This window comes from Haliotis cracherodii, unplaced genomic scaffold (genome assembly GCF_022045235.1).
Source record: "Haliotis cracherodii isolate W230 unplaced genomic scaffold, xgHalCrac1.p SCAF_5, whole genome shotgun sequence".
Classification (NCBI taxonomy): Eukaryota; Metazoa; Mollusca; class Gastropoda; order Lepetellida; family Haliotidae; genus Haliotis; species Haliotis cracherodii.
The window spans coordinates 63,976,904-64,001,467 of NW_027266308.1; the positions used below are offsets into that span (position 1 = coordinate 63,976,904).

The following is a 24,564-nucleotide window of genomic DNA, read 5'->3' on the forward strand; positions in this document are numbered from 1 at the left end:
ATGGGATATCCTCAATCTTTGTGTAGATGTAGCGAGAACTGAGATTTGATTTTAATGAGATTGGGGTGAATGTAACGGTAAATTGGTGGTGTTACAGTACTGTTATAGTGCAAACCATTTCAATACGCTTCTTTCAAGCTTCATTTATCTAAAATACCTAATTGTTTCGATATGTTTCCAAGCGTACCAAAGTTTTATCTCCTTTTTTTAAATTATACAGCAAACATTCGGCGAATCTCATCTAATCATAAGCCCCCTCCGGGCAGGACCCGTAGTCTCTGGCGCTATCTATAAATGTCACCTCCTCACGTCGCCTGATCTAACATACGAGGGGCGTTCAACAAGTTTTGCAACTTCAATATTGCAACTTCAAGATCAAGTTGCAGAAACTCTCTTGCACTTTTATTTTTCAATATAATCTCCATTCACCTCAATACACTTGTTCCATTTGTCCTTCAAACTTTTTACACCACTTTTATAGAAATCCGCAGATTGTCCTTCTAACCACGCCTCTATGGCAGCCTTTATGTCCTCGTCATCCTGGAAGCGTCTTCCACGTAGGGCATATTTCATTTGCCGGAACAGGAAATAGTCACTGGGGGCTAAGTATAGTCTGTAGGTTGGGTGAGTTAACTGTTCGAATCCACATTTACATGGCGAGCTGTGCAATTCACGACTTGTGAACCGGAGCGTTGTCATGCAAAAGCAGAATTACACGTGTTAACATCCAACGGCGTTTCTGGCGAACAGATTTTCATAATTCTTTCATTACATTAGCATAATACTGTCCATTGATTGTAGTTTTTGGTGGCATGTAATCAGTCAGTAATACTCGTAAGTCGCACTCGCATCTTCATTAATTAAAACAAATTCTAACGGTAGAAAATAAAGTTTATTATGCAAATTGTAAACATTTATGGCACATTCAGACATGTTATCAGCTCATTCAAACACATACAGCAAACATATATAGATATATCAAATATTTCTAGTAACATGCAGTAAACAACAGCAATGGACCACGTGACACAAGTCTGGTGCCCATGAACACACGGGTGTCACCACCACACGAACACTCAGTCTCTGACATAAAAATAGTTCCTTTTATGAACTTGTCTTTTATTATAAAATGATCCCAGATAATATCTTAATTTTCAGACCTGAGACTGAGGAAATCTAGACTTGCTGATTGTAGACTTGCTTGGGATCTTTCAGACATTCTAACACAAATACTTAATTTGTTATGACCCCATCAAATATGTTTTTATACATGCAACCATGCGTCTTGAGGGCCGTGAACCGGTTTACATGCAACCATGTGCCTTCAGGGCCGTGAACCGGTACACATGCAACCATGCGTCTTGAGGGCCGTGAACCGGTTCACATGCAACCATGTGTCTTGAGGGCCGTGAACCGGTTTACATGCAACCATGTGTCTTGAGGGCCGTGAACCGGTACACATGCAACCATGTGCCTTGAGGGCCGTGAACCGGTTTACATGCAACCATGTGTCTTGAGGGCCGTGAACCGGTACACATGCAACCATGTGCCTTCAGGGCCGTGAACCGGTTCACATGCAACCATGCGTCTTGAGGGCCGTGAACCGGTTTACATGCAACCATGTGTCTTGAGGGCCGTGGACCGGTACACATGCAACCATGTGCCTTCAGGGCCGTGAACCGGTTCACATGCAACCATGCGTCTTGAGGGCCGTGAACCGGTTTACATGCAACCATGTGCCTTGAGGGCCGTGAACCGGTATACATGCAACCATGTGCCTTGAGGGTTGTGAACCGGTACACATGCAACCATGTGCCTTGAGGGCCGTGAACCGGTATCCATGCAACCATCTAATTATATCTCTAGTCTCCCGATAAAAAGATGTACATTCAATACATCTGTTTTGTATATTTTGATTTCTTCTACAAAATTACAAAACCTACATGCACAAGTCTACTTTGCTTTCTTACGCGGCTGTCAATGTTGAATCATTGTGTACTTTGTTGCAACGGTACTGTTGATCAAACTGGGACTGCAGAGTCACATTTCACGTGATTCGACAAGGGAGACAATCGAGTACCTATTCCGGTCACCGTCCGGGTTCCACATCTGCGTTCACTACAACACACAAAGCATCTCGACTGCTATGGAACAACGAAGTCCTGAAGATGACAAGAATAACTCTCAGGATGCGGACTCTTCCTCACATATGACAATCTGTCTCAGTATATTCGACCTCATGAATGATTAATCTCTTAATCCCTGAATTGCCAGAAAATTATGAAACTCGTATGAAAATGAATGATGAGAACTAATTGACTTTGGTGAATATTTGCTTTGTAGGTTTTAATGGCCTTAACGCATGCACTTCCGGGTCAAATTCCTTATATGGGGATTAGACAGAGCTTCGCGTTGTAGTTAGGAAAAACATGACGGGTTTGAGACCCAAAAACTAACAAAACGTCGGATGTCGTTTTCTAGAACCCATGATAATTTGAAGTCATCACACTTTCTCGTCACATGTCTACATCAAGGCTCTTCATTGGTCCCTCCTACTTCGGCAGAACAGTAGCCTGCTTGAAGTGCTATCCCTCGGCGTGGCTTGTGTGTGAGTCAGCAGGGTTGGGTTTTTACGGCGCTTGAGGTATAGCAAACACATAGAACTCAAACAACATGAGCAATAATTGAAACACTTTGTCTTGTTGTTGTTTCGTCAGTCTTTATCTGACGGAATAGAACTGATTCCAGTAGGTCACAAACATATTACCACGCGGTCACATATTACCACTCTGCCACAGCTACGCTGTCAATGAACACCTCATTCTGGGGAAAATATTTAGGTACAGTTTGTGGACGGCACTTTGATTAGGTTCACTCTCCGAAAGGGTACTTGGTTCCTGTTCCGCTGCTGTAATCGTCATCCGGGTAGCTGAATAGTCCGTGCGAGGGTGGACCCCTCTCAGGATAAAGAAACCGGAAGTGACAATCAAGGCCTTGCACTCAGTGTTCGCCCGTCTGTCTCAATGTGAAGCTGGAAATGGAACAGGCAGAAGTAAACGTTTGTTGTTTAACGCCGTACTCAACAATATTTCAGCGATGTGACTGCGATCTGTAAATAATCGAATCTGGACGGGACAATCTAGTGATTGACATAATGAGGATCGATCTACGAAATTCGGATACGATGACGTACATCAACTACGTCAACCCGCCTGACCGCTCGATCCATTTAGTCGCCTCTTACAATAAGAATGGATTGCTGAAGATAATTCTGACCCGGACACAGATTAATGAGGGTCACACACATGCGTATCGTTACGGACCCGCTCTTAACACGGTTGCTTAGAAACATAAATAGACGTAGAGGCACTGAGCTGGGTAACCTTTAAACTATATATATATATATATATATATATATATATATATATATATATATATATATATATATTGTGCAATTTGCATATTAACTAGGTATTCAACATTATGTTTACTGGCTCAAAGCACCATTATATAAGTATATGTACTTAAGGAATAACCACCGCCGTCATATAGCTGGAATATTGCTGAGTGCGGCGCTAAACAACAAACAGAATAACCAACGAGCTGTGACGAACTACGGATTACCAGTCCTGAAGGAACAACTGAAGTTTAGGCGAGCGCCTTACAGCACTCATGCACGAGGGACAGATGACACGTAATTCCGAGTTTTGTATAGGTAATTCTATATATTACTCGTTGACAGTTGAATAGAGAAAATAAAGAAAAAAAGGCATGAATGTCAACACTTCACTGTAAGTAGCCCATTGTTCAGATGACGTAATGTCATCAATTTATGACGCCAGGGACAATGGGTGACGTCATATCGTATGTTTTTCAACAATGAAGCACTGTGACATCATATGGCACCAACTGACCGATAATCATTGAGTATGGCCAAAATGCACATTTGCAATTATCGGAATTATTACACACGCTCATTCTACCCTTATGGGTGGTAATATATCAAACGCTATGGTGGTCAATGAGCACTCTGTTTTCTGTACAAGTCTGAACAATCACTGGACAGCTTCCTATCAAGGAAGAAACAAGGACAACTTACGCCAAACGTTTTGTTCTCAAATGCCGTTTCCCGCGCCTCCCGTTGTCTGCTGCGTCTCCACAAACAACACGTGATCAGCACGATGGCGACAGCGCAGACGACAACCACGGCAGAGACAACCAAAGGCACGAGTAGGTTCTCCGACTTGACTGTAACAGAGGAGACCAAAGAGCTGATGATCAACTCGTCTAAACAGAAAATGATCTGGTATTGAATAACTATTGGCAGTAAGACTTAAAGAGCTAGTGATATACAAAGGTAATTGACTCTTACCCCTTTGGTCAAACCAAGAATCCTGGTTGGAAACCACGATCATAGCATTCTGGCAACACTATGGGGAGCAAGTCGGCACAGACGTCCGGCGCCGTATGCGACTGAGCTTCTAGTCATTTGGGGAGTGATATTATAAGCTACAGCAGGATCACGAGGGGTACATGGGATTATATGTCCCGAGTTGTTTTTTTCCCCTGAGCCGGAGGCTCGAGTAGGAACACAAACTCCATGTACACCGACTGATCCTGCTGCAACGAATTTATCTTACTGACATGTTTTAATATGACATTGTAAAATACTTAAACAAATTCAAAATTGATAGAAAACTGCTGTTCGATTGAGCTGAGGTTAGCTTGGGCTTCGTCTCGTGACTTCCATTGACGCGCAAAAAGAGTGCGCTTTTCGCTTTGAAGGGGTATAAAGCGCTTAGTGGCACAAAACAAACCTCTCCCCGTCAGCATCCCCCCTCTCACTGAATCTGATACTCTTTAGCCATGACCTTATCAGTTGTTCCCATGTTCCAGTGAAGCAGGCAGGGGCAAGCTGGTCAGTGTTTGTTTAAATTAGGGCACCGATAGCATGGGTCAGCATGACCTCTAGGATTGAAACATAACACTCCAAGACAAAAGAGTGAAACTGCAGTGACCAAACCAACTTTTGAAAAAAAGGTTTGGAGGTAACAAGTAATAAAGCATCTATTCACTGGAAACTGTCATCCCTTAACCACTATTTGAATTATGTTTAGAACAGAACAGAGCTTTATTACGCCCAAGGCTACAAAAAGTAGCATGTTGAGGTTTAACAGGAGATGCGACGTATAATAGTGATGGCAACTTTAATAATTATTTAAATGTAGCCATTACTATTTTACAATATTTTGATAATTTTTATAAGAAGATATTATTTTTACAATGAAACATCTGTTGAAGTTTAAACATAGATGGATGTACAATAAGAGTCTTTGGTATGTATAATTGTCTTACTTCTTTAAAATATTCACATCTAAAAATATAATGATATTCATCCGCAATGTCTTGGCTTTTACAAACAGTACACTTTCTATCTAAAAAAGGGGTGTGATTCCATCTTCCACATTCAATCGGTAAATAATGGCAAGAAGTTCTGAAAAGTAGTAGTGATATGTACACTCGTTTTGGTAAATTGCACAGATATGTTTCTTTAATGACTTTATAAAATTTTCCTTTACTTGAATTTGTGACATCAGAATTCCACCATTCAATATGGTATATTTATATATAGCGGGTTTAAGCCCGATTAGGCAATTCATTAATAATGATGGTAAATTTGGGTTTGGCTCATACTTAGGTATATTAGTAGACTAACGCTTAGTCTATGAAAATATACAATTTTAATAGAAACCAATGACTCCAATAAATTATTTATTTGTTTGTTGTTTAACGCCACTCTCAGCAATATTCCAGCTATATGACGGCGGTCTGTTAATAATCGCGTCTAGACCAGACAATCCAGTGATTGACATCATGAGCATCGATCCACGTAATTGCGATCTAGCCTGACCACCTGATCCCGTTAGTCACTTCTTACCCAAATAAATTGAAAAAGAGCCACACTAAGAAGAGAGATTCAGCTCTTGGAAAATTTTAGACTTGCTCTAGTTAGGGCTACAGCATAACAGTAAGGGAAAGGCGGAAATAAAACTAATATGGTTCGGGTTCTCGGAGGCAGATAAGTGTTTTAGTAGTATTCTGTTTAACTTGCTCTTTCAGTGAAAAATTTAAAAAAAGGATTCATACCTGAAGCAATCTCATTAAAATAAGATCTTAGTTTTCGCTACCGCTTAACAAAGATCTGAGGACATCCCATTACACGTCACGTCAGAACGACCTTTCGCGAATTTTGACCGACCAATGAAATGACTGACAAGAAATCGACATTAGCCAATCAGAAGGCAGCTTTCTCGAGCTTTACGACACTAGTTTCAAACTCGCGACTACGCTTCGAAACATAATTTGACGTATTCTCGATTAAAATAATTAAAACTGATAAGAATAACATTCTGGAATGGCTTTTGGATGACCTAGATTGTATGGATATGATCATAAAACCCGTAACTGTCGTTCGGAATACCCCGTGTTAAATATTTCGTGGTTGCATGATTAGAAAACACATTCCGACTGTCACTTTCATCATCTGGTAAGCGACGGTCTGACTGGTTGGATGAAAGGTCGTTCTGACGTGACCCGTAATGGGATGTCCTCAGATCATTGTTTAGCATAGCGAGAACTAAGATCTGATTTTAATGAGATTGTACCTGAAGCAAATTTACAATATGTTCGCCACTACAAATAATGTTTAAAACTGTTTGACTGCCGCTTCAGATGATTAAATGGAGATATATGCCTCAATAATTTCCTCAAAATCCAGCGTTTAAATGTTAAATGGTACCTAAAACCTTTTTGAGAATAATATGATGGGTAAAATCAGATCTTAGTTCTCGCTATCGCTAAACAAAGTTTGTTTAGCGGCAGCGAGAAATCAGATCTGATTTTAATGAGATTGGTCAGAGTGGTACACGAAGCTTGTGAGTACCATTTGTCAAACTTCAATTTTTGTTGAAGCTTTGATGGATGAGTGGGTTAGATCGCTGATTTAGTGTGCTGGCGATTAGGTGCCTCACTCTGAGACCGTGGTTTCGAATCCCAGTTGGGAAAAAAAGTACTAGGATTTGCACCTTACAGAGAGAGATTTTTCCCAAATATGATATTTGTTACACTGTACTTATTTATGTTTGAAATACTCTTTACCATCAAAATTAGAAGAAATAGGGGGGACTATGGTATTTATATGTAAGGAAAACCAAGATGAAACTATTCCTATATAGTTTGTTTTAACTGAACTTCTCACATCTACATGAATGTCACCAGAAGACCATGTGCAAAAATTGTAGTACTGTGCAGTGACATGATGTCCATAGCACCTGCAGGTTTATAAACAGGCTTATAACTCTTTAAAGGTATTTCTTCTTATGTCAAATGTTGAATCCAGTTTTTTATGTATTGTTTCTGCTTCATGTAAAAATACGAATTTATAAGGTTCAGCTACAAGTTGACCATTATCTTTTTTTAATCTGCAGAACATTTAAATGTTTAGAAAGTAGTTTAAAATAACCAATATCAATATTTGAAAAGCAGAACATTATTTTCTGGACACACACACTCACGCACGCACGCGTGTTTTTGTTGTTGTTTGTTTGTTTTTTTGGGTTTTTTTTGTTTGTTTTTGTTTGGGTTTTGTTTTTGGGGGGGTGGGGGGGGGGGGGGGGGGGGGGGTTGTTGGAAAGCAGCTGTTCCTCACTTTGAGGATTTCAGAGACCCTTGTACCTCCTCTAAGTGAAAGGATTTATTCTGCATATCTGCCTATTCACGTTCAGCCTGACTTGCTCGTAGCGGGGTTTAAGAGATTTATTCCCCCGCTGAGAAATTTATTCCCCTCAAAGGCGGGATACACGGCTAATTACCCTACCTCCATGTCAGAATGATAAGGTCTGATTGGCCCACGTGATCTTGATACAGTACTTTATCCTACCTCCATGCCAGAATGATAACATCTGATTCGCCCACGTGATCTTGATAAAATACTTTATCATACCTCTATGTCAGAGTGATGAGATCTGATTGGCCCACGTGATCTTGATAAGAACTGTACATGCAATATGTATGTATATTTTGATGCATGAATAAAGCGTTTGGAAATAATGTTGTGACATTTGAAATAACTTTCAACGCGCAAATAACAGACTACCTTGTGCCATGGTGACGAAATGTATGGATGCCGTTTCCGCCAGAGTGTTGTTGTTGAAGAAGAGGATGATCTGGGCCATGTAGGCCGTTGACTGCGACAACTCCGATATAGTCACAGAGGTCTTGGAAGGGTTGAGACGCACCACCCTCATCCCCGACCCAACCCCTGGGTTTGCCAGGGCCGACCCCCCGCTCCGCATGTATCGCACCTCCATGGCTACCACGTTCTTCAAGATGGCGTCCGCCAACTTCACCCATCTGATGACTACGGTAGTCACACCAACGCCGACTTCTTGCAACTGTAGGTTGATTCTCATAGTGACGCCTGCATTAAACGTTACGATAAAAGTTGTAGATTCATTGAAAGAAGGAACACACAATAAACACGGCATAGTTACAGAGTTACACCTCTCACCAAACAATTTTTGCAATTCTCCTCTCTATTCTAGGGCACCAGTGAGTTAAATATCAATTCCAAAAACTTTTCAGTAGTGAGGTGAGGTGAAATTGTGTTTAACGTCGCGTCCAAGATTATTGCACTTATATAGCGACGTGCATGCACGTGTGTGTGTGTGTGTGTGTGTGGCTGCTTGTCCGGTCTGATGCCGATTTATAGTGCTAGCTCAGTGAGATACCATGCCGCAGTTTAACATGAATACCCCACTCAGACACAGTATACTGACTCCGAGCCGACCAGTCCTTGGTTTAGCCCCTTAATGTCGAACGCCAGACAGGGTAACAACAAGTACCATCTTATAACGTCTTTTGGTATGACGCGGCCGGGGATCGAACCCAGGACCTTCCGCTCTCCGGGCGGATGCTCTACCACTAGACCACGGAGGCGGCACTTGTAGTAGTAATAGTAGTCGTGGTAGTAGTAGTAGTAGTAGTGGTGGTGGTAATAGTAGTCGTGGTAGTGGTGGTGGTAGTAGTAGTAGTAGCTGTAGTAGTAGTATAAGTGGTAATAGTAGTCATGGTAATGGTAGTAGTAGTAGTAGTAGTAGTCGGAGTAGTAGTAGTATCAGCAGTGTAGTGTAGTGGTGGTGGTAGAAGCAGTGGTAATAGTAGTGGTGGTAGTGGTGTTGATAGTAGTCGTGGAAGTGGTAGTAGTAGAGTAGTAGTAGTAGTAGTAGTTGTGGTAGTAGTAGAGTAATAGTAGTAGTAGTACTAGTAGTAGTAGTAGTAGTAGTAGTAGTTGCAGTTGTAGTAGTGTAGTGTAGTGTAGTGTAGTGGTGGTGGTGGTTGTAGTAGTCGTATAAAAATAGTATAGTAGTGGTAGTTATAGTAGTAGTAGTAGTAGTAGTAGAAGTAGAAGTAGTTGTAGTATAATTTGTAGTAGTAGTAGTAGAAGTAGTTGTAGTATAATTAGTAGTAGTAGCAGTAGTAGTAGTAGTAGTAGTAGTAGTAGTAGTAGTAGTAGTTGTAGTATAATGAGTAGTAGTATTGGTAGAAGTGGTAGTGGTTGTGGTAGTAAAAGTAGTAGTAGTAGTAGTAGTAGTAGTAGTAGTTGCAGTTGTAGTAGTGTAGTGTAGTGGTGGTGGTGGTTGTAGTAGTCGTATAGTAATAGTATAGTAGTGGTAGTTATAGTAGTAGTAGTAGTAGTAGTAGAAGTAGTTGTAGTATAATTAGTAGTAGTAGCAGTAGTAGTAGTAGCAGTAGTAGTAGTAGTAGTAGTAGTAGAAGTAGTTGTAGTATAATTAGTAGTAGTAGCAGTAGTAGAAGTAGTAGTAGTGGTAGTAGTAGTAGTAGTAGCAGCAGTAGTAGTGGTTGTGGTAGTAAAAGTAGTAGTAGTAGTAGTAGTGGTAGTAGTAGTAGTAGTAGTGGTAGTAGTAGTAGTAACAGCAGCAGTGGTAGTGGTAGAAGTGGTAGTGGTTGTGGTAGTAAAAGTAGTAGTCATAGTAGTAGTAGTGGTAGTAGTAGTGGTAGTTGTAGTAGTAGTTGTAGTAGTAGTAGTAGTAGTAGTAGTAGTAGTTGTAGTAGTTGTAGTAGTAATAGTAGTAGTAGTAGTAGGAGTAGTAGTAGTGGTAGTAGTAGTAGTGGTATTAGTAGTAGTAGTAGTAGTTGTAGTAGTAGTGGTAGTAGTAGTAGTAGTAGTGGTAGTAGTAGTAGTAGTAGTAGCAGTGGTAGTTGTATGTGTGTTATGATGTCTAGATATAAGTGTTTACGTACTCTTAAATGGCTTTGTTTCAAATCTGATTGGAGTGAGTCGAACACGGTTGTTGTCCACGATGTTGGTGAGGATGACCAGCCTGGCCCTGTAGCCGCGGGCCGCTTGGAGCCTGGTCAGCTCGTGGCTCGTCACGCTGGGGTCAAGTGGGTCAGTTTGGTTCCAGAGTATCATGTCCTCCACCTCCTCCTCCCTGTATTCTATCTGCAGCCCAGTCACGTACGGCGTCCTCGACGTCCTCAAGCTCTTCCACGCCAACACCGCCGAGTTGGACGACGCTGACACGTTGAGAGGGACATCCAGAGTGGTTGGTGGTGTTGACGACGCTACGCCTTCCACTGAAACATGGATCTGACACTTTGAGGAACATGTTTTGTAACCAAGCAACAAAGGTGTGTTGGTTAAGGGAGATAACTCTGCAAGAGATGCGGTCTGTTCTTGAAGACAGTTATATGGCAATCGAAGCAACGGTGCTTAGAAACGACAGGGTGTATAAATCACATGACATTATAATATCGCCACTTTACATGTTTTTGCATTCGGAATTCCCCAATCATATTTTTTTTCAAAATAATCGTATCGGAGTTAAAGATGGGATTTTAATGAGATTGGTGATTATGTCATACGGAATTGACGAGACGAGTGAGTGAGTGAGTGAGTGAGTGAGTGAGTTTGGTTTTACGCCGCTTTTAGCAATATTCCAGCAATATCACGGCGGGGGACAACAGAAATGGGCTTCATACACTGTATCCATGTCGGGATTCGAACCCAGGTCTTCGGCGTGACGAGCGAACGCTTTAACCACTAGGCTACCCGACCGCCCCACGAGACAAGTGCCAGAGTCCTTGTGACACAAGGGGGTGGTCGGGTAGCCTAGTGGTTAAAGCGTTCGCTCGTCACGCCGAAGACCCGGGTTCGATTCCCGACATGGGTACAATGTGTGAAGCCCATTTCTGGTGTCCCCCGCCGTGATATTGCTGGAATATTGCTAAAAGCGGCGTAAAACCATACTCACTCACTCACTCACTCACTGTATCCATGTCGGGATTCGAACCCAGGTCTTCGGCGTGACGAGCGAACGCTTTAACCACTAGGCTACCCGACCGCCCCACGAGACAAGTGCCAGAGTCCTTGTGACACAAGGGGGTGGTCGGGTAGCCTAGTGGTTAAAGCGTTCGCTCGTCACGCCGAAGACCTGGGCTCGGTTCCCGACATGGGTTCAATGTGTGAAGCCCATTTCTGGTGTCTCCCGTTGTGATATTGCTGGAATATTGCTAAAAGAGGCGTAAAACCATACTCACTCACTCTATCGTGACAAAAGTGACATAAATTCGTAAGAAAGTTTCGTAAAATCTGTATGGTCTACACATGAGTGTGATGATAGGATGGAACGTCATCAAAACTGCCATGATGTCACACCAACAGTGACGTTTACGTTTCGTCAACAATGGTGTCTTCTTCGTCTGTACTGATAATAATTCCTTACCTCAAATCAAACTTATGCGTTATTCTCCAAATAGTAGAAGAAGAAAAAATATTGTGCGATAAAATTGCATAAAAAGTATTTCTCACAGTTACAATAAATTTTACTTTTCCACAACGGTCCGTTAATTACCTACCACAGACATTGTTGTCAAAGATGAAGCCAAGTCCACAGTTGCCGGTAGGTGGCGTCACCGTCACAGCGCCCCCTGTCGTAAAGACCGACTCGGCAACTGTCACAGTGGAGTCGGTGGAGTTGAAGACGCCCACGAGAGACGCCGTCAGCAGCACCAACCTCTGTTTTGTCTCCTCCACAGAACTGGAACTGCATGTCGTGATGAGGTCAGTAAGAAGCTTGTAGCATCATTCAAACACTGTAATTGCATCAAATCCATTGCGGGCTCCATATAACACACTCATGTGAGTAATCGATCCCCGTCTTCGGATTGTTTGTTTGTTTGTTTGTTGCTTAACGCCGCACTCAGCAATATTCCAGCTATATGACGGCGGTTTGTAAAAAATCGAGTCTGGACCAAACAATTGTGTGATTGACAATATGAGCATCGATCTACGTAGTTTCGGTACGATGACATGCATTATCCATGTCAGCGAGCCTGACAAGTCGATCCTCTTACGACAAGCATAGTCGCCCTGCCTTCGGATTGACGAACGAACAACTAGGCTACTCTACCATCCCCGTTACGATTACTGTTCATGGTGACTTGTCACATGCCCTGAAGCGGCTTACTTTGTTTGTTTTTCTAAGTTGTTATTTTTTGTTTTGTGTTTTTTCCCCATTGCAGTAGGCATATATACACAGGGTATTCAAAGTAACAAGAGCTTTGAGTCTTAAGTTATAACCCTCCGGGCCATTTCCTTTTTAAGCTATATCCTTGTTTCCGAAACGTTTCCAAGTTTATTCCTTGGATAATCTATATATTGATTATGTATGTTACATTCAGTGTTCAAAATCAGTCAATGTGTAAAATAACTGAAATTTTCACTTAGGCAATCGACAAAGTACCAATATATTTGTCATTTTATAATTATTTTCCCGTCAGATTGACTAAAACTTACTATCCAAATGCCTTATAAGCGTCACAATAGACTAATTATTCGTGGATTAAAAGCAACAACAGAAACAATTGAAAAATGACTGAAGACAGTAATAATATATTCATATTTCCACAGAAATCTTCGTCAGGGACAGTAATCAAACTTTAAATTGTCAGCACCATACCCATGCTCATGGGTTTCACCAAAGTGGTAAACGTTAAAGACCGCCATCACCCCGGGTTATTCTCCCAAGTTAAGAAAGTACGAACACATGAATTGCACTGGTTTCCAGTCCGTCAAAGGATCCAATATAAAATACTTGTTTTAATATTCAAGGCTTTCAACAACTCAGCTCCAGCAAATCGGTCCGATCTTGTATAGAAGTACCAGAAGACATCTTCCCGAGGCAAAGGAGTTAACTGACTATAAAAGTACAGTTTCCACCCTTGCCGAACTAGGCTGGAATTTCTGGGCTCGATCGTAGCGCCACCAGTGGTTATTACGAGTTATGTCCCTTCTAAGCCTCTCCTATTGACCAATCAGATTCCGCCTATTGTGTCACTTGCATTTGTTTAAAAAAATGGCGGCGCCTAGTCAAGACGATCTGATCAATAATCAAGATCTATTTTGTGATAAAACGGGTCTTACAGCGCAAAGTGCACCAAATCACGTGCGCACCTTGATAAAAACACACGAAAAGAGTTGGAAAATGTCTGCTGACGCCGAGTTGGCGGTTCAGATGTTTTGTAAATCCTGCAATCGACCGAAATCTGCACGACAGTTTACGAACCGGATTTCGATTTCCTTACGCGATTTTGATAGGACTATGCATGGACTCGTTAGTCCAGCTAAAATATAACTCCATAATACCATCATAGTTCGGCAAGGGTGGAAACTTGACTTTTAAAGTCAGTTAACTCACTTGCCTATGGGGCGGTCGGGTAACCTAGTGGTTAAAGCGTTCGCTCGTCAACGCCGAAGACCCGGGTTCGATTCCCGACATGGGTACAATGTGTGAAGCCCATTACTGGTTTCCTCGGCCGTGCTATTGCTGGAATATTGCTAGACTCGGCGTAAAATCAACCTCACGCACTCACTTACTTGCCTATGGAAGACATTTGGCGATCTTCATTCCTAGCTGCATGACCATCCTTTAGGTGAGTGAGTGAGTGAGTTGGGTTTAACGCCGCTTTTAACAATATTCCAGTTATATAGCGGCGTGTCAGCTTAATGTCGGAGGAAAGCCCAAAGTGATGCAGGTCTCAGACGTTTACCACTTCGGCGAAACCCACGAGCACAGGTACGGTGCTGACAAACCTAGCCGATGAAACATAATCGGGGCGAACCGGGATTCGAACCCACAATCATAGGTTTCTGGCGTGCCCAAGGAACGCAACTCTGCACAGCGAATCGCGGAGCCTTAGACGACTGGGCCACCCATCCTTTAGGTGTCCCACTTGGTGTAAGATCAGCCATAGAACTATATGTACTTTCAAATTGAAGAAACGTCGTTTCAACGAAGCCTTGAACGTGTCCACATTAGTGCCTTTCAGGTGTGTTCAGACTTTACCGCGCTTTTGAGTTGTATGTAACTGGATCTTAGCACTATATAAACCCATATATAAATAAGCTGACACTCCGTGATATAGCTGGAGTGCTGGAGCGCTGTTATAAGCGGCTTTAAACCCAACTCACTCACTCACTCACTCACACAATCATTACAATAATACTATTATTAATTACCTTGTATTCAATGTTATGTGGATGTCAACCCTGATGTTCTCTACCTCCCGGCGCCTTCTGTCGATAGTATTTGACATCGGACAGGTCATGGATACCTTCACATCCTCGCATTCAGACTTCGGCGGTCCCTCCCCGGAATCACAGACCGACTGAGACTGGAGGAGTTTGAGAATGGCCTGTTTGAACTGTGACTGAAAGGTGTCTGGTTTACCATCGCAGTGTCCTCGATATTCCACACTAATGGTCACTGACATCGTCTCAACAGCCTTTGTTCCTGAAACATTTGGATTGAGCCTTTAGTACAGATATCATTGATACTGCAAGTCCTACACAAAGAAATCACTGCATTTGTAACAGAGCGTCTGGGTTTAAGGAATAAGATGTACATGTATCAATAGGAATTATTCCACAGAGGCAACAACATATAACACGGCGGGAAAACGTATGTACGTTTTCGAGGATTCGAACCCCGTTCTTCTGCGCGACCAGCATCCACGCTAACCACGGGTTTTCCGTCCATACACCGAATTAGTGACGTTAAGCATTATCATGACAGCAATTAACAACGGCGGACACCAAGAATAGGCTTCATGGCTATGACTGGAATCCAAACCAGAATGTCTGTGAGGCGAGCGGGCACGCCAACCGCCAATCCCTGAACCTTTTGTCAGTGCAAGTGTACTTACTGGGTGAGCACATCCACACGGGGCAGCAGTGGTCCGCCAGGCGCTCAAGTCTACATCCGGGTCGTGGGGTACTTCCGGTCTCTTCACAAAGCGGGCTGCACGTCACGTTCCCTTCCTCACAAAGACACTTTCTTTCACAGTTCTCCCTAATCTGCTCGCCATTGCTCAGGATCAGGTTCTTGTAATGACAGCCCCCCTCTATAAAAGGAAATGTAAGAATGCGAAAATGTCCTCGCGTTTAATTGTTTTGCCTGTGTTCTCTTTCGCAAGATGGGCAACATGGACGGATACAGCTTTTTTTTAAAAGGGGGTGGGGGTGCACAATTAAGATCTATTTACTGTCTTTGGTGGTAATTTATACAGAAATAAAGATTTTTTTCAAAATGAAAAGGGGGGGTGTGCGCGCGCGCGCACACACACACACACACACACACACACACACACACACACATTTGAATTATGTTGACTTAAAATGTACCATATGAGTTTATAGCAAATATAAATGGTTTGTATCGGTTTGTATCGCCACAATAAGTGAGCCATTTAAATGAATTTACAAGTACTCTTTATTTGCATTCTATTCATCTTCCCGAGACAAGGGGGTTTACTGACAATAAAAGTCCAGTTTCCACCCTTGCCGAACCAGGCTGAAATTCCGTAGTTACATTTTGGCTGGATTCACGAGTCTCTGCATTGTCCAATCAAAGACGCGGGACGAACTAGACATCCGGTTCGTAAACAACGAATGGATTTTAACGTGCAAATTTTGGTCGACTGCAGGATTTGTAAAGCATGTGTACCGCCAACTGGAGGTCGACAGATATTTTGCATATCTTTTTATGTTTGTAATCAAGTTGATCAAGTGATTGGATGCACTTAGCGAGGTAAAGCCCGTTTTATTACAATATAGATCTTGATTTTTTACTGGGCGCCACAAATACAAGTGATATGAGAGGTGGATTCTGATTGGTCAATAGGATGGACACATAAGGGGCATCACTCGTAATAGCCACTGGTGGCGCTACGATCGAGCCTGGAAATCCAACCTAGTTCATCCTAGTTCGGAAGATGCAATCAATTTTCGACTTTGCCCTTTGAATCAAGTCACATATAGAGCGTGAAATGTATAAGGAAATGTGTCCGACGTGTTACATCTGAGAGATATGCGGATATGTGTCTGGGGGGCGTTCAAATCTAATAAAACAGTCGGATCTCATACACAATTAATTCTTCTCTAACATGAGTTGTCTACCTTCTGGGTAGCACCGCCAGATGGGGCAGCAGTCACCACGTGACCGAGTCAGCACTGGTTTGGGACAGGATTTGGACCGTACCATGAGAACCTCCTCGCTGTGGCATGTTGTGGGACATGGGGACGATGCATCTGTCGTCCAATGTAAAAATAAATAATGTTAAAAAATTGCAATTGTTACTTGTTATAATAATTTGTTCATGGTATATTGAGTTAGTGAGTATCGTCTCAAGCCGCTCTTAGCAAATATTCCAGCAATACCACGGCGAGGGACACCAAAAATGAATTTCAGACACAATCGAACACAGGTCTTCGGCGTGACGAGCTAACACTTTAACCGCTAGGCTACCAAATCGACCCTTAGTATATTGAACACAGTAGGACTAGAGATGATTTTTTTCACAAAAGACATCGTCATATCAAGGTATAAACAGCTTATCTTGTTTTTTGATAATAATAATTTACCTTCGGCAAGCGTTCGAACAGCCAGGGCGCCTGCATACTGGGGAGGTTGTGACGTCACTCCTACGCTGTCGTCATGGAAACCAGAATTGATGACCAGAACTTTGAGATAGTAGGTGGTGTTTGCCTCCATCCCCGAGACCGTCACGTACACCCGCTGCCCGACGCGAATGGCGCCCGTCGTCTGCAGCAAGTGAGTCGGGGAGGGTACCGGTTCATCCTCGCTGTGCACGCGCCGGGGGTCAAAGGTTCTCCTCTGCCACGTGCTGGTGTCGTTGCTCGTGGCGTTGTCGTCACTGGAGTACTGGAGCTGATATTTGGTGCGCGTGTACCCCTCAGTTTCAACTTCATCGGCCCCCTCAACGGCTTCGTCTTCCATAAAACTCAAGGTCACCGAATGAGGGCTGTACGATGTCCCAAACAAATTCTTGATTACACTGACGAGGTCTGAAACATTAACAAAGGACAGTTTAATACACAAGACACAGTCAATGGGAGGAGTGAGTATTGTTTTACGCCGCGTCTAGCAATATTCCAGCAATATCACGGCGGGGGACACCAGAAATGGGTTTCACACATTGAACCCAAGACGGGAATCGAACCCGGGTCTTCGGCGTGACGAGCTAACGCTTTAAACACTAGGCTCCTCGACCGCCCCTCAATGGGAGGAAAAGACAAATAATCATTATTGATGTTGAAAACATGTCACCAAATGATTTAGTGTTTTTACATAGTACTCAAAAGAAGTTAAAGTACACCCTTTTTCATATGATTATTGTTAATCTGTTACGGTTGGGGGTGGGGGTTGCAATTTGTGCCGTAAAATCCAACTCCTTCACTATCGACCGCTGATCGCCTCGAAATTGCCCTTTACATTGAGTGAGTGAGTGAGTGAGTGAGTGAGTGAGTATGGTTTTACGCCGCTTTTAGCAATATTCCAGCAATATCACGGCAGGGGACACCACAAATGGCCCTTTACATTGAGCCGCGTTATAACTGTATTAGAGCTAATCACGCTACATTCCAGATAAATAGTAAATATTGCAACGTTTTCGACATGTCGGGTGGATATAAAAGAAGTTTTTGTGGGGTAATTGACGACCTTAGTAACCTGTGAAGTTACGGGGTAGAATTGATCTTTAGCAAACCATTCTTGTCGTAAGAGGCGACTAATGGGATCGGTGGTCATCAACACTTGGTTGATGCAAATTCGAGGATCGATGTTCATGGTGCCACACACTGGATTGTCTGGCCTAGACACGATTATTTACAGACCGCCGTCATACAGAGATCGCGGTAAACAACAAACAAACAAACAAACTATCAAACACGACCATGATTAACTAAAAAATATACAATAGATGATTTTTTTTTAAAAATATGTTAATTAAGGATTAACTAAAGTATTTCGATGTACCTCTATTGGTGGTGACGAGAGAATTATTCACGACAATACTGAGGTACCACTGTGTGTTCTGACGTCACAAACACCTTACCTTGATCCGGGTTCTCACACCACAGCGTGTCGCAGCAGCCATCTTTGCGGATGTGTGGGTGAGGACAGAAGATGTTGGGGGGAGGGACCACCACAGTGCGGCACTGCTTGGGGGTGCAGAGGACGGTGCTGTTGTCGGTGCACACACACAGCTCACACTTGGCGTTGGTGAGGTAGCTGCCCTGAGTGTACGCCTCTCTCTCGTAGTAGCACTCACCCTCTGGAACAGCATGACATGGCCATAGCAGGACTTCCCAATAACGCAATGGTATATAACATATCGTCGCCTGAAAACCAGAATGGTGTAACTCCCACTACTGTAGTATTGAGAAAATGGTTGTTGAAGTTCTGAAGTGCTGTAATTTAATAACCCATAACTTGAATTTTACCAAAAATGGTTTTGAGGCGACGATATAAGTGAGTGAGTTAGGTTAAACGGTACTTTTAGCAGTATTCCAGTTATATCGCGGCGTGTCAGCTTCATGTGGGAGGAAAGCCCGAAGTGATGCAAGTCTCAGGCGTTTACCACATCGGTGAAACCCACGAGCACAGATATGGTGCTGACAAACCTAGAAACATAATCGGGGCGAACTTGGATTCAAAACCCACAATCATAGGTTTCTGGCGTGCCCAAGGGACGCAACTCTGCACAGCAAATCGCGGCGCCTTAGACGACTGGGCCACCCGTGCCCGCGCGACGATATAACATACTATATGGAATAGGGTAACAGTTTTACTCAAGTGTGAGCAAGGTAGTTTTCTTTGAACTCTGCAGTACTGCGTTCAATTGCCCGGTACAGGCCAGACGGTGACTGACAGCTTGTGATTAATTGTTATACTTGCAGATGAAACGCTATTCTGAGATGCGTAAAAAATCAATTAAAAGCTTACTTAAAAGCATAGGGACTATACATTTATTCATCACTTTATCAAGTCTCTGTAACAAATGTAACTTTGCATGTTGGAATATCCTAAAGAATTAATAATTGTATTAACATTATTAGAAATAATCTCCATCTCCATGTTCGTTATGAAATAATAATCAAACTTTCATTTGTAATAACCTGAAGGTTATAAGAATGGAAATGACAATGTAAATTATATTACTAATCCTGAAGTAGTCCCTTACACTTAACTTTCAATGACGAAGCTTTTCAACATATTAAATGCGCCTTATTTGAAAGTTCCTGCTTTTGATTTCACCAACACACAATATTCATCACGATAACTACTTCTACACTTCTTCAAGACACTTTTTATTGTAAAACGTAAAATCTGTCCTTTTAAAAACCAGAAGTATTTAAACCAAATTATCTCCCTTGTTGGCCCGATGCAGATGATGATGGCCACAATTACTACCCTTTGCCTGTCAGACCCGTGGCATAGACAGCGTCTCTTGGCCTTCCTTCACAAATTAAGCCATGATATACTGTTCAACGATGCTGAACCGACTCACTCTCTCACTCACTCAGGAGGAAGCCAAACCCACTTTGACCTGTATCCCAAATACCATCTATTTTTTCACCCTGAGTCTTATTGCTTACCCCTGAATCCCGAATAACGCAAATCCCAAAAGAATTGAGAAAAGGGTGCGATTTCAAGTAAAATAACTGAATAAAAAAACCATATATAAATAATAAAGGAATGTTTTATATTTACCATTATTAATATATAAAAGGTTAGGTCTGCGAACCAAATACGATTCTATTTGCGTCCCGTGTACCGCACTGCTGAGTCCCGAATACCATCTTAATATACTTCAGAAAAGGGGACTGGCAGCCTCACTCTGAGCCTAAACTAAATTATCCCCTTGGCTGCCCGGATGCTGCTACTGCAACTGATCTCCACAACTGTTATCCTTAAACAGTCACTAGCAAGTTCACTGCGTCCTTTTTCTTCACAAATTAAGTTGACATAATATACTATTCAAAGGTGCTCGCTCCCTCCCTCCCTCACTCACTCAGACACTGTAGCATGCTTATCTGACGCTGAGATGATAACGTCTGTCCGAGAGCGGTACACTGTGGTTCGAATCCCTGGCCGCATCGCACCAAAAGACGTTTATGGCATTTGCTGTTAGTGTTAGTCTATAAAACAGGCTTACGTCCGGTTAGTACAGATAGCCTCACAAACGTCGCCCCAGAAATAATCTTGAACAGGACAGGACCATTTCACCTCACACCTCACCTCAAACTGTACGCAGTTATGTCGTGAATTTAAGAAATTTTACTCCAAATCATAAACTTTGAACTGCCTTTCATCAGCAGCTGACTTCTCTCTACGGTGTTCATGCTAGTATTTCCTGACCTTGACATTTCACTTAGTCTTATCGTACCTGGGGGTAAGCACTCAATGACGTCACAGCAGCTGCCCGGGGGTTTGGTTAGATGTGGCCTGGGGCAGTTCTCCGGCCTGGTCGGCTCTTCACACAGGTCGTGGCACGCGACATGACCCTCCTCGCAGTTACAGGTTTGGCACGTGCTCTCCCTCCGCCACATCGCGCCGTTGCTGTAGACCTCGCCGCCATCCTCGCAGGTGTAGTTGCCTGAATATTCCAAACAGAACGGTTTTGGTGGCACTGCTAGGTCACAACGCTTCATGCCGTATTTCCTGGATTAAACACCTGGGCGTACCATTCCTTCAGACACTCGTTAATCACCATGGTAATAATGGGGAGAATTCCGTGCATAAAAGGTAACCGGCGTTTAATCGAGGCCTGGTGTTTATTAGAGGAAATACGGTGTCTAACGACTGTAACTAAATATAAGACTTGATATGAAGCAGTAGCTGTTGAACTGAGGTTCAAACATAGCTTATATACCCGGTTGATTGGCCCTACGGCACATGATGCCAAACTATAACTTAGTATGTTGCATTAAAGCACAATATGTGACACTATAACTCAGTATGTTACATTAAGGCACACTATGTTACACTATTACTCAGTATGTTACATTAAGGCACACTATGTTACACTATAACTCAGTATGTTACATTAAGGCACACTATGTTACACTATAACTCAGTATGTTACATTAAGGCACACTATGTTACACTATAACTCAGTATGTTACATTAAGGCACACTATGTTACACTATAACTCAGTATGTTACATTAAGGCACACTATGTTACACTATAACTCAGTATGTTACATTAAGGCACACTATGTTACACTATAACTCAGTATGTTACATTAAGGCACACTATGTTACACTATAACTTAGTATGTTGCATTAAAGCACAATATGTGACACTATAACTCAGTATGTTACATTAAGGCACACTATGTTACACTATTACTCAGTATGTTACATTAAGGCACACTATGTTACACTATAACTCAGTATGTTACATTAAGGCACACTATGTTACACTATAACTCAGTATGTTACATTAAGGCACACTATGTTACACTATAACTCAGTATGTTACATTAAGGCACACTATGTTACACTATAACTCAGTATGTTACATTAAGGCACACTATGTTACACTATAACTCAGTATGTTACATTAAGGCACACTATGTTACACTATTACTCAGTATGTTACATTAAGGCACACTATGTTACACTATAACTCAGTATGTTACATTAAGGCACACTATGTTACACTATAACTCAGTATGTTACATTAAGGCACACTATGTTACACTATAACTCAGTATGTTACATTAAGGCACACTATGTTACACTATAACTTAGTATGTTGCATTAAAGCACAATATGTGACACTATAACTCAGTATGTTACATTAAGGCACACTGTGTTACACTATTACTCAGTATGTTACATTAAGGCACACTATGTTACACTATAACTCAGTATGTTACATTAAGGCACACTATGTTACACTATTACTCAGTATGTTACATTAAGGCACACTATGTTACACTATAACTCAGTATGTTACATTAAGGCACACTATGTTACACTATAACTCAGTATGTTACATTAAGGCACACTATGTTACACTATAACTCAGTATGTTACATTAAGGCACACTGTGTTACACTATAACTCAGTATGTTACATTAAGGCACACTATGTTACACTATAACTCAGTATGTTACATTAAGGCACACTGTGTTACACTATAACTCAGTATGTTACATTAAGGCACACTATGTTACACTATAACTCAGTATGTTACACTATATGGAATAGAACCCAGAACCGCACGTCACATACCGCATCTCCACTCGGGGCAGCACTGCCCTTCCACTGGGATCTCCTGGGGGTCGGGACAGGATGCTCCCTCCGGTCTCTCACAAGACTCAGGGTAATCACACAGAACTGTACCGTTATCGCACGTGCATTCTAAACATCCTGCCTCGAATGTATCCCCGTGTTCATAGTTTCTTCCGGTGCCGTTATACACACAATCCGCTGAAGGCAAGATCCTGGATATTTATTTGTGTAACCTCACACGTACTTTTATAACAATAAGTTTTCTTCTTCTTTTTTAAAACGACAAAGCAACGTTACGAAATGTGTGATTGGAGATTGATTATAATTTTATATGGAGATTAGATATTTTTCAGCTTTCACAGATACTTTTTTTAAAGGTCTGAAGCATAATTATCTTTCAAGACATTTCGGGCACAATATTTATTTATAAAGTCCCCACCCCAACCCCTATCTCCACCCCCATCCCGGGATCGGGTGGTCAGCCTCACTGACTTGGTTGATGCATGTCATCGTATCCAAATTGCGTAGATCGAAAATAAAGATGTTAATGACTGTCATACAGCTGGAATATTGCTGAGTGTGGCGTTACAAACAACATTCGGACATGATATAACAATTTATACACCAAGCCACGACCACAAATACAGCGTCATCTGTCTGTAGGCGACAAAACGTCATCCTCACCCATCACTGGTGCACACACCACCGTCACACTGCAGCAAGACCCCTCCTCCTCCGCCTCCACCAGCCGGCACCGTGTGGGGTCGGGCAGTGTGGGCTCCTCACAGATGGGGGTGCAGTCGAAATGTCCGTTGGGTAAGCATGTGCAGTTGTCCTCACAGTCGTGGCTAAACGTCCGGCCTACTTCATAGTGAACGCCGTTATTAACACAGAAATCAACCGCTGGAAGAAAAGGAGATTTTTATAAAGACATAAAAAAATATTTAGATATATTCCGGTATATATATTATAACGGCTCTTCGGATGTAATGAAAACTTTAACTTACATTGTAGTCCTAGGCGACGCATAACAGTAGTATTTGTGGCGTCATAATGCCTTTGATGTAATAGTGACAATAGAGGGAGAAGTAAAACGTAGTCCTAGGCGACAGCATGAATACATTATGATGTGAGTGCGCAACACACTCCGGCGCAGTGGTGTGCATATATATATAAAGATATATATATATACATATTAACCGCTCTCAGAAATACAGATAATGTTAATAAAGGTCTGGTCCGGTTTCCGCAAAGCGATCGTACAGCCAAGGTGATCGTAACTCCAATAATTTCACAAACTTACAATTTCTGGAGCCGGCAAAGAGGCCTGATGGTAACATCGTTCGCTCACATCGCCGAAGACGATGTTAGATTCTCTTTATGGAAATATAATGTATTAAGTCCGCATTGCTGGAGCATTGATAGAACACCAACTCCGTTCTAGAACAACGTTAGTGGATTCAAGCCCTTAATAGTACTAAACAACACTTAAGATGTAATGACGGATTTCATTTGTTTAAACTATATACCTCGTGTGTCTATCTGTTATAGCTGTATTGAAAGTGGATGGTAAGTATACATACGCCGAGTCTGGAACACGATGACCTCGGTGATGTTGGTCAGCGGGTCGATCCCCACCCCAATACGCATGAAGTACTGCGTCCCAGGGACCAGAGTGGTCAGTTCGTACCGTGGACTCGACCCGATCTGGAAACATGATATGTATATACACATCCAACACATGAGATAAGCGTGTTAGTTTGATCTGAGAAAAGCGGCGTTAAAACCAACTCACTCACTCACTTTAATATGAGGTGAAAGCCCCAAATATGCGGCTGCTCGTAGATAGGCGTATGTGCAGGCGGACCAAGGATC

The 24,564-nt window shown here is 42.3% G+C and overlaps 1 protein-coding gene across 1 annotated transcript in view; it reads right to left on the reverse strand.

Moving 5' to 3' along the window:
• Positions 1-888: 888 nt before the first annotated feature.
• Positions 889-24,564, reverse strand: part of LOC139442736 (uncharacterized) — a 41,786-nt gene continuing 18,110 nt past the window's right edge. Inside the window, exons 3-16 of the mRNA XM_071223618.1 lie at positions 24,273-24,396; positions 23,374-23,592; positions 22,690-22,887; positions 20,833-21,042; positions 18,499-18,717; positions 17,006-17,449; positions 16,541-16,672; positions 15,289-15,486; positions 14,603-14,876; positions 11,941-12,128; positions 10,324-10,659; positions 8,156-8,479; positions 4,100-4,248; positions 889-3,031 (exon numbers count right to left, since the gene is read on the reverse strand). Of these exons, the coding sequence (XP_071079719.1) occupies positions 2,987-3,031; positions 4,100-4,248; positions 8,156-8,479; positions 10,324-10,659; positions 11,941-12,128; positions 14,603-14,876; positions 15,289-15,486; positions 16,541-16,672; positions 17,006-17,449; positions 18,499-18,717; positions 20,833-21,042; positions 22,690-22,887; positions 23,374-23,592; positions 24,273-24,396 (3,060 nt within the window). The 3' untranslated portion in view covers positions 889-2,986. The remainder of the gene's footprint in view (positions 3,032-4,099; positions 4,249-8,155; positions 8,480-10,323; positions 10,660-11,940; positions 12,129-14,602; positions 14,877-15,288; positions 15,487-16,540; positions 16,673-17,005; positions 17,450-18,498; positions 18,718-20,832; positions 21,043-22,689; positions 22,888-23,373; positions 23,593-24,272; positions 24,397-24,564) is intronic.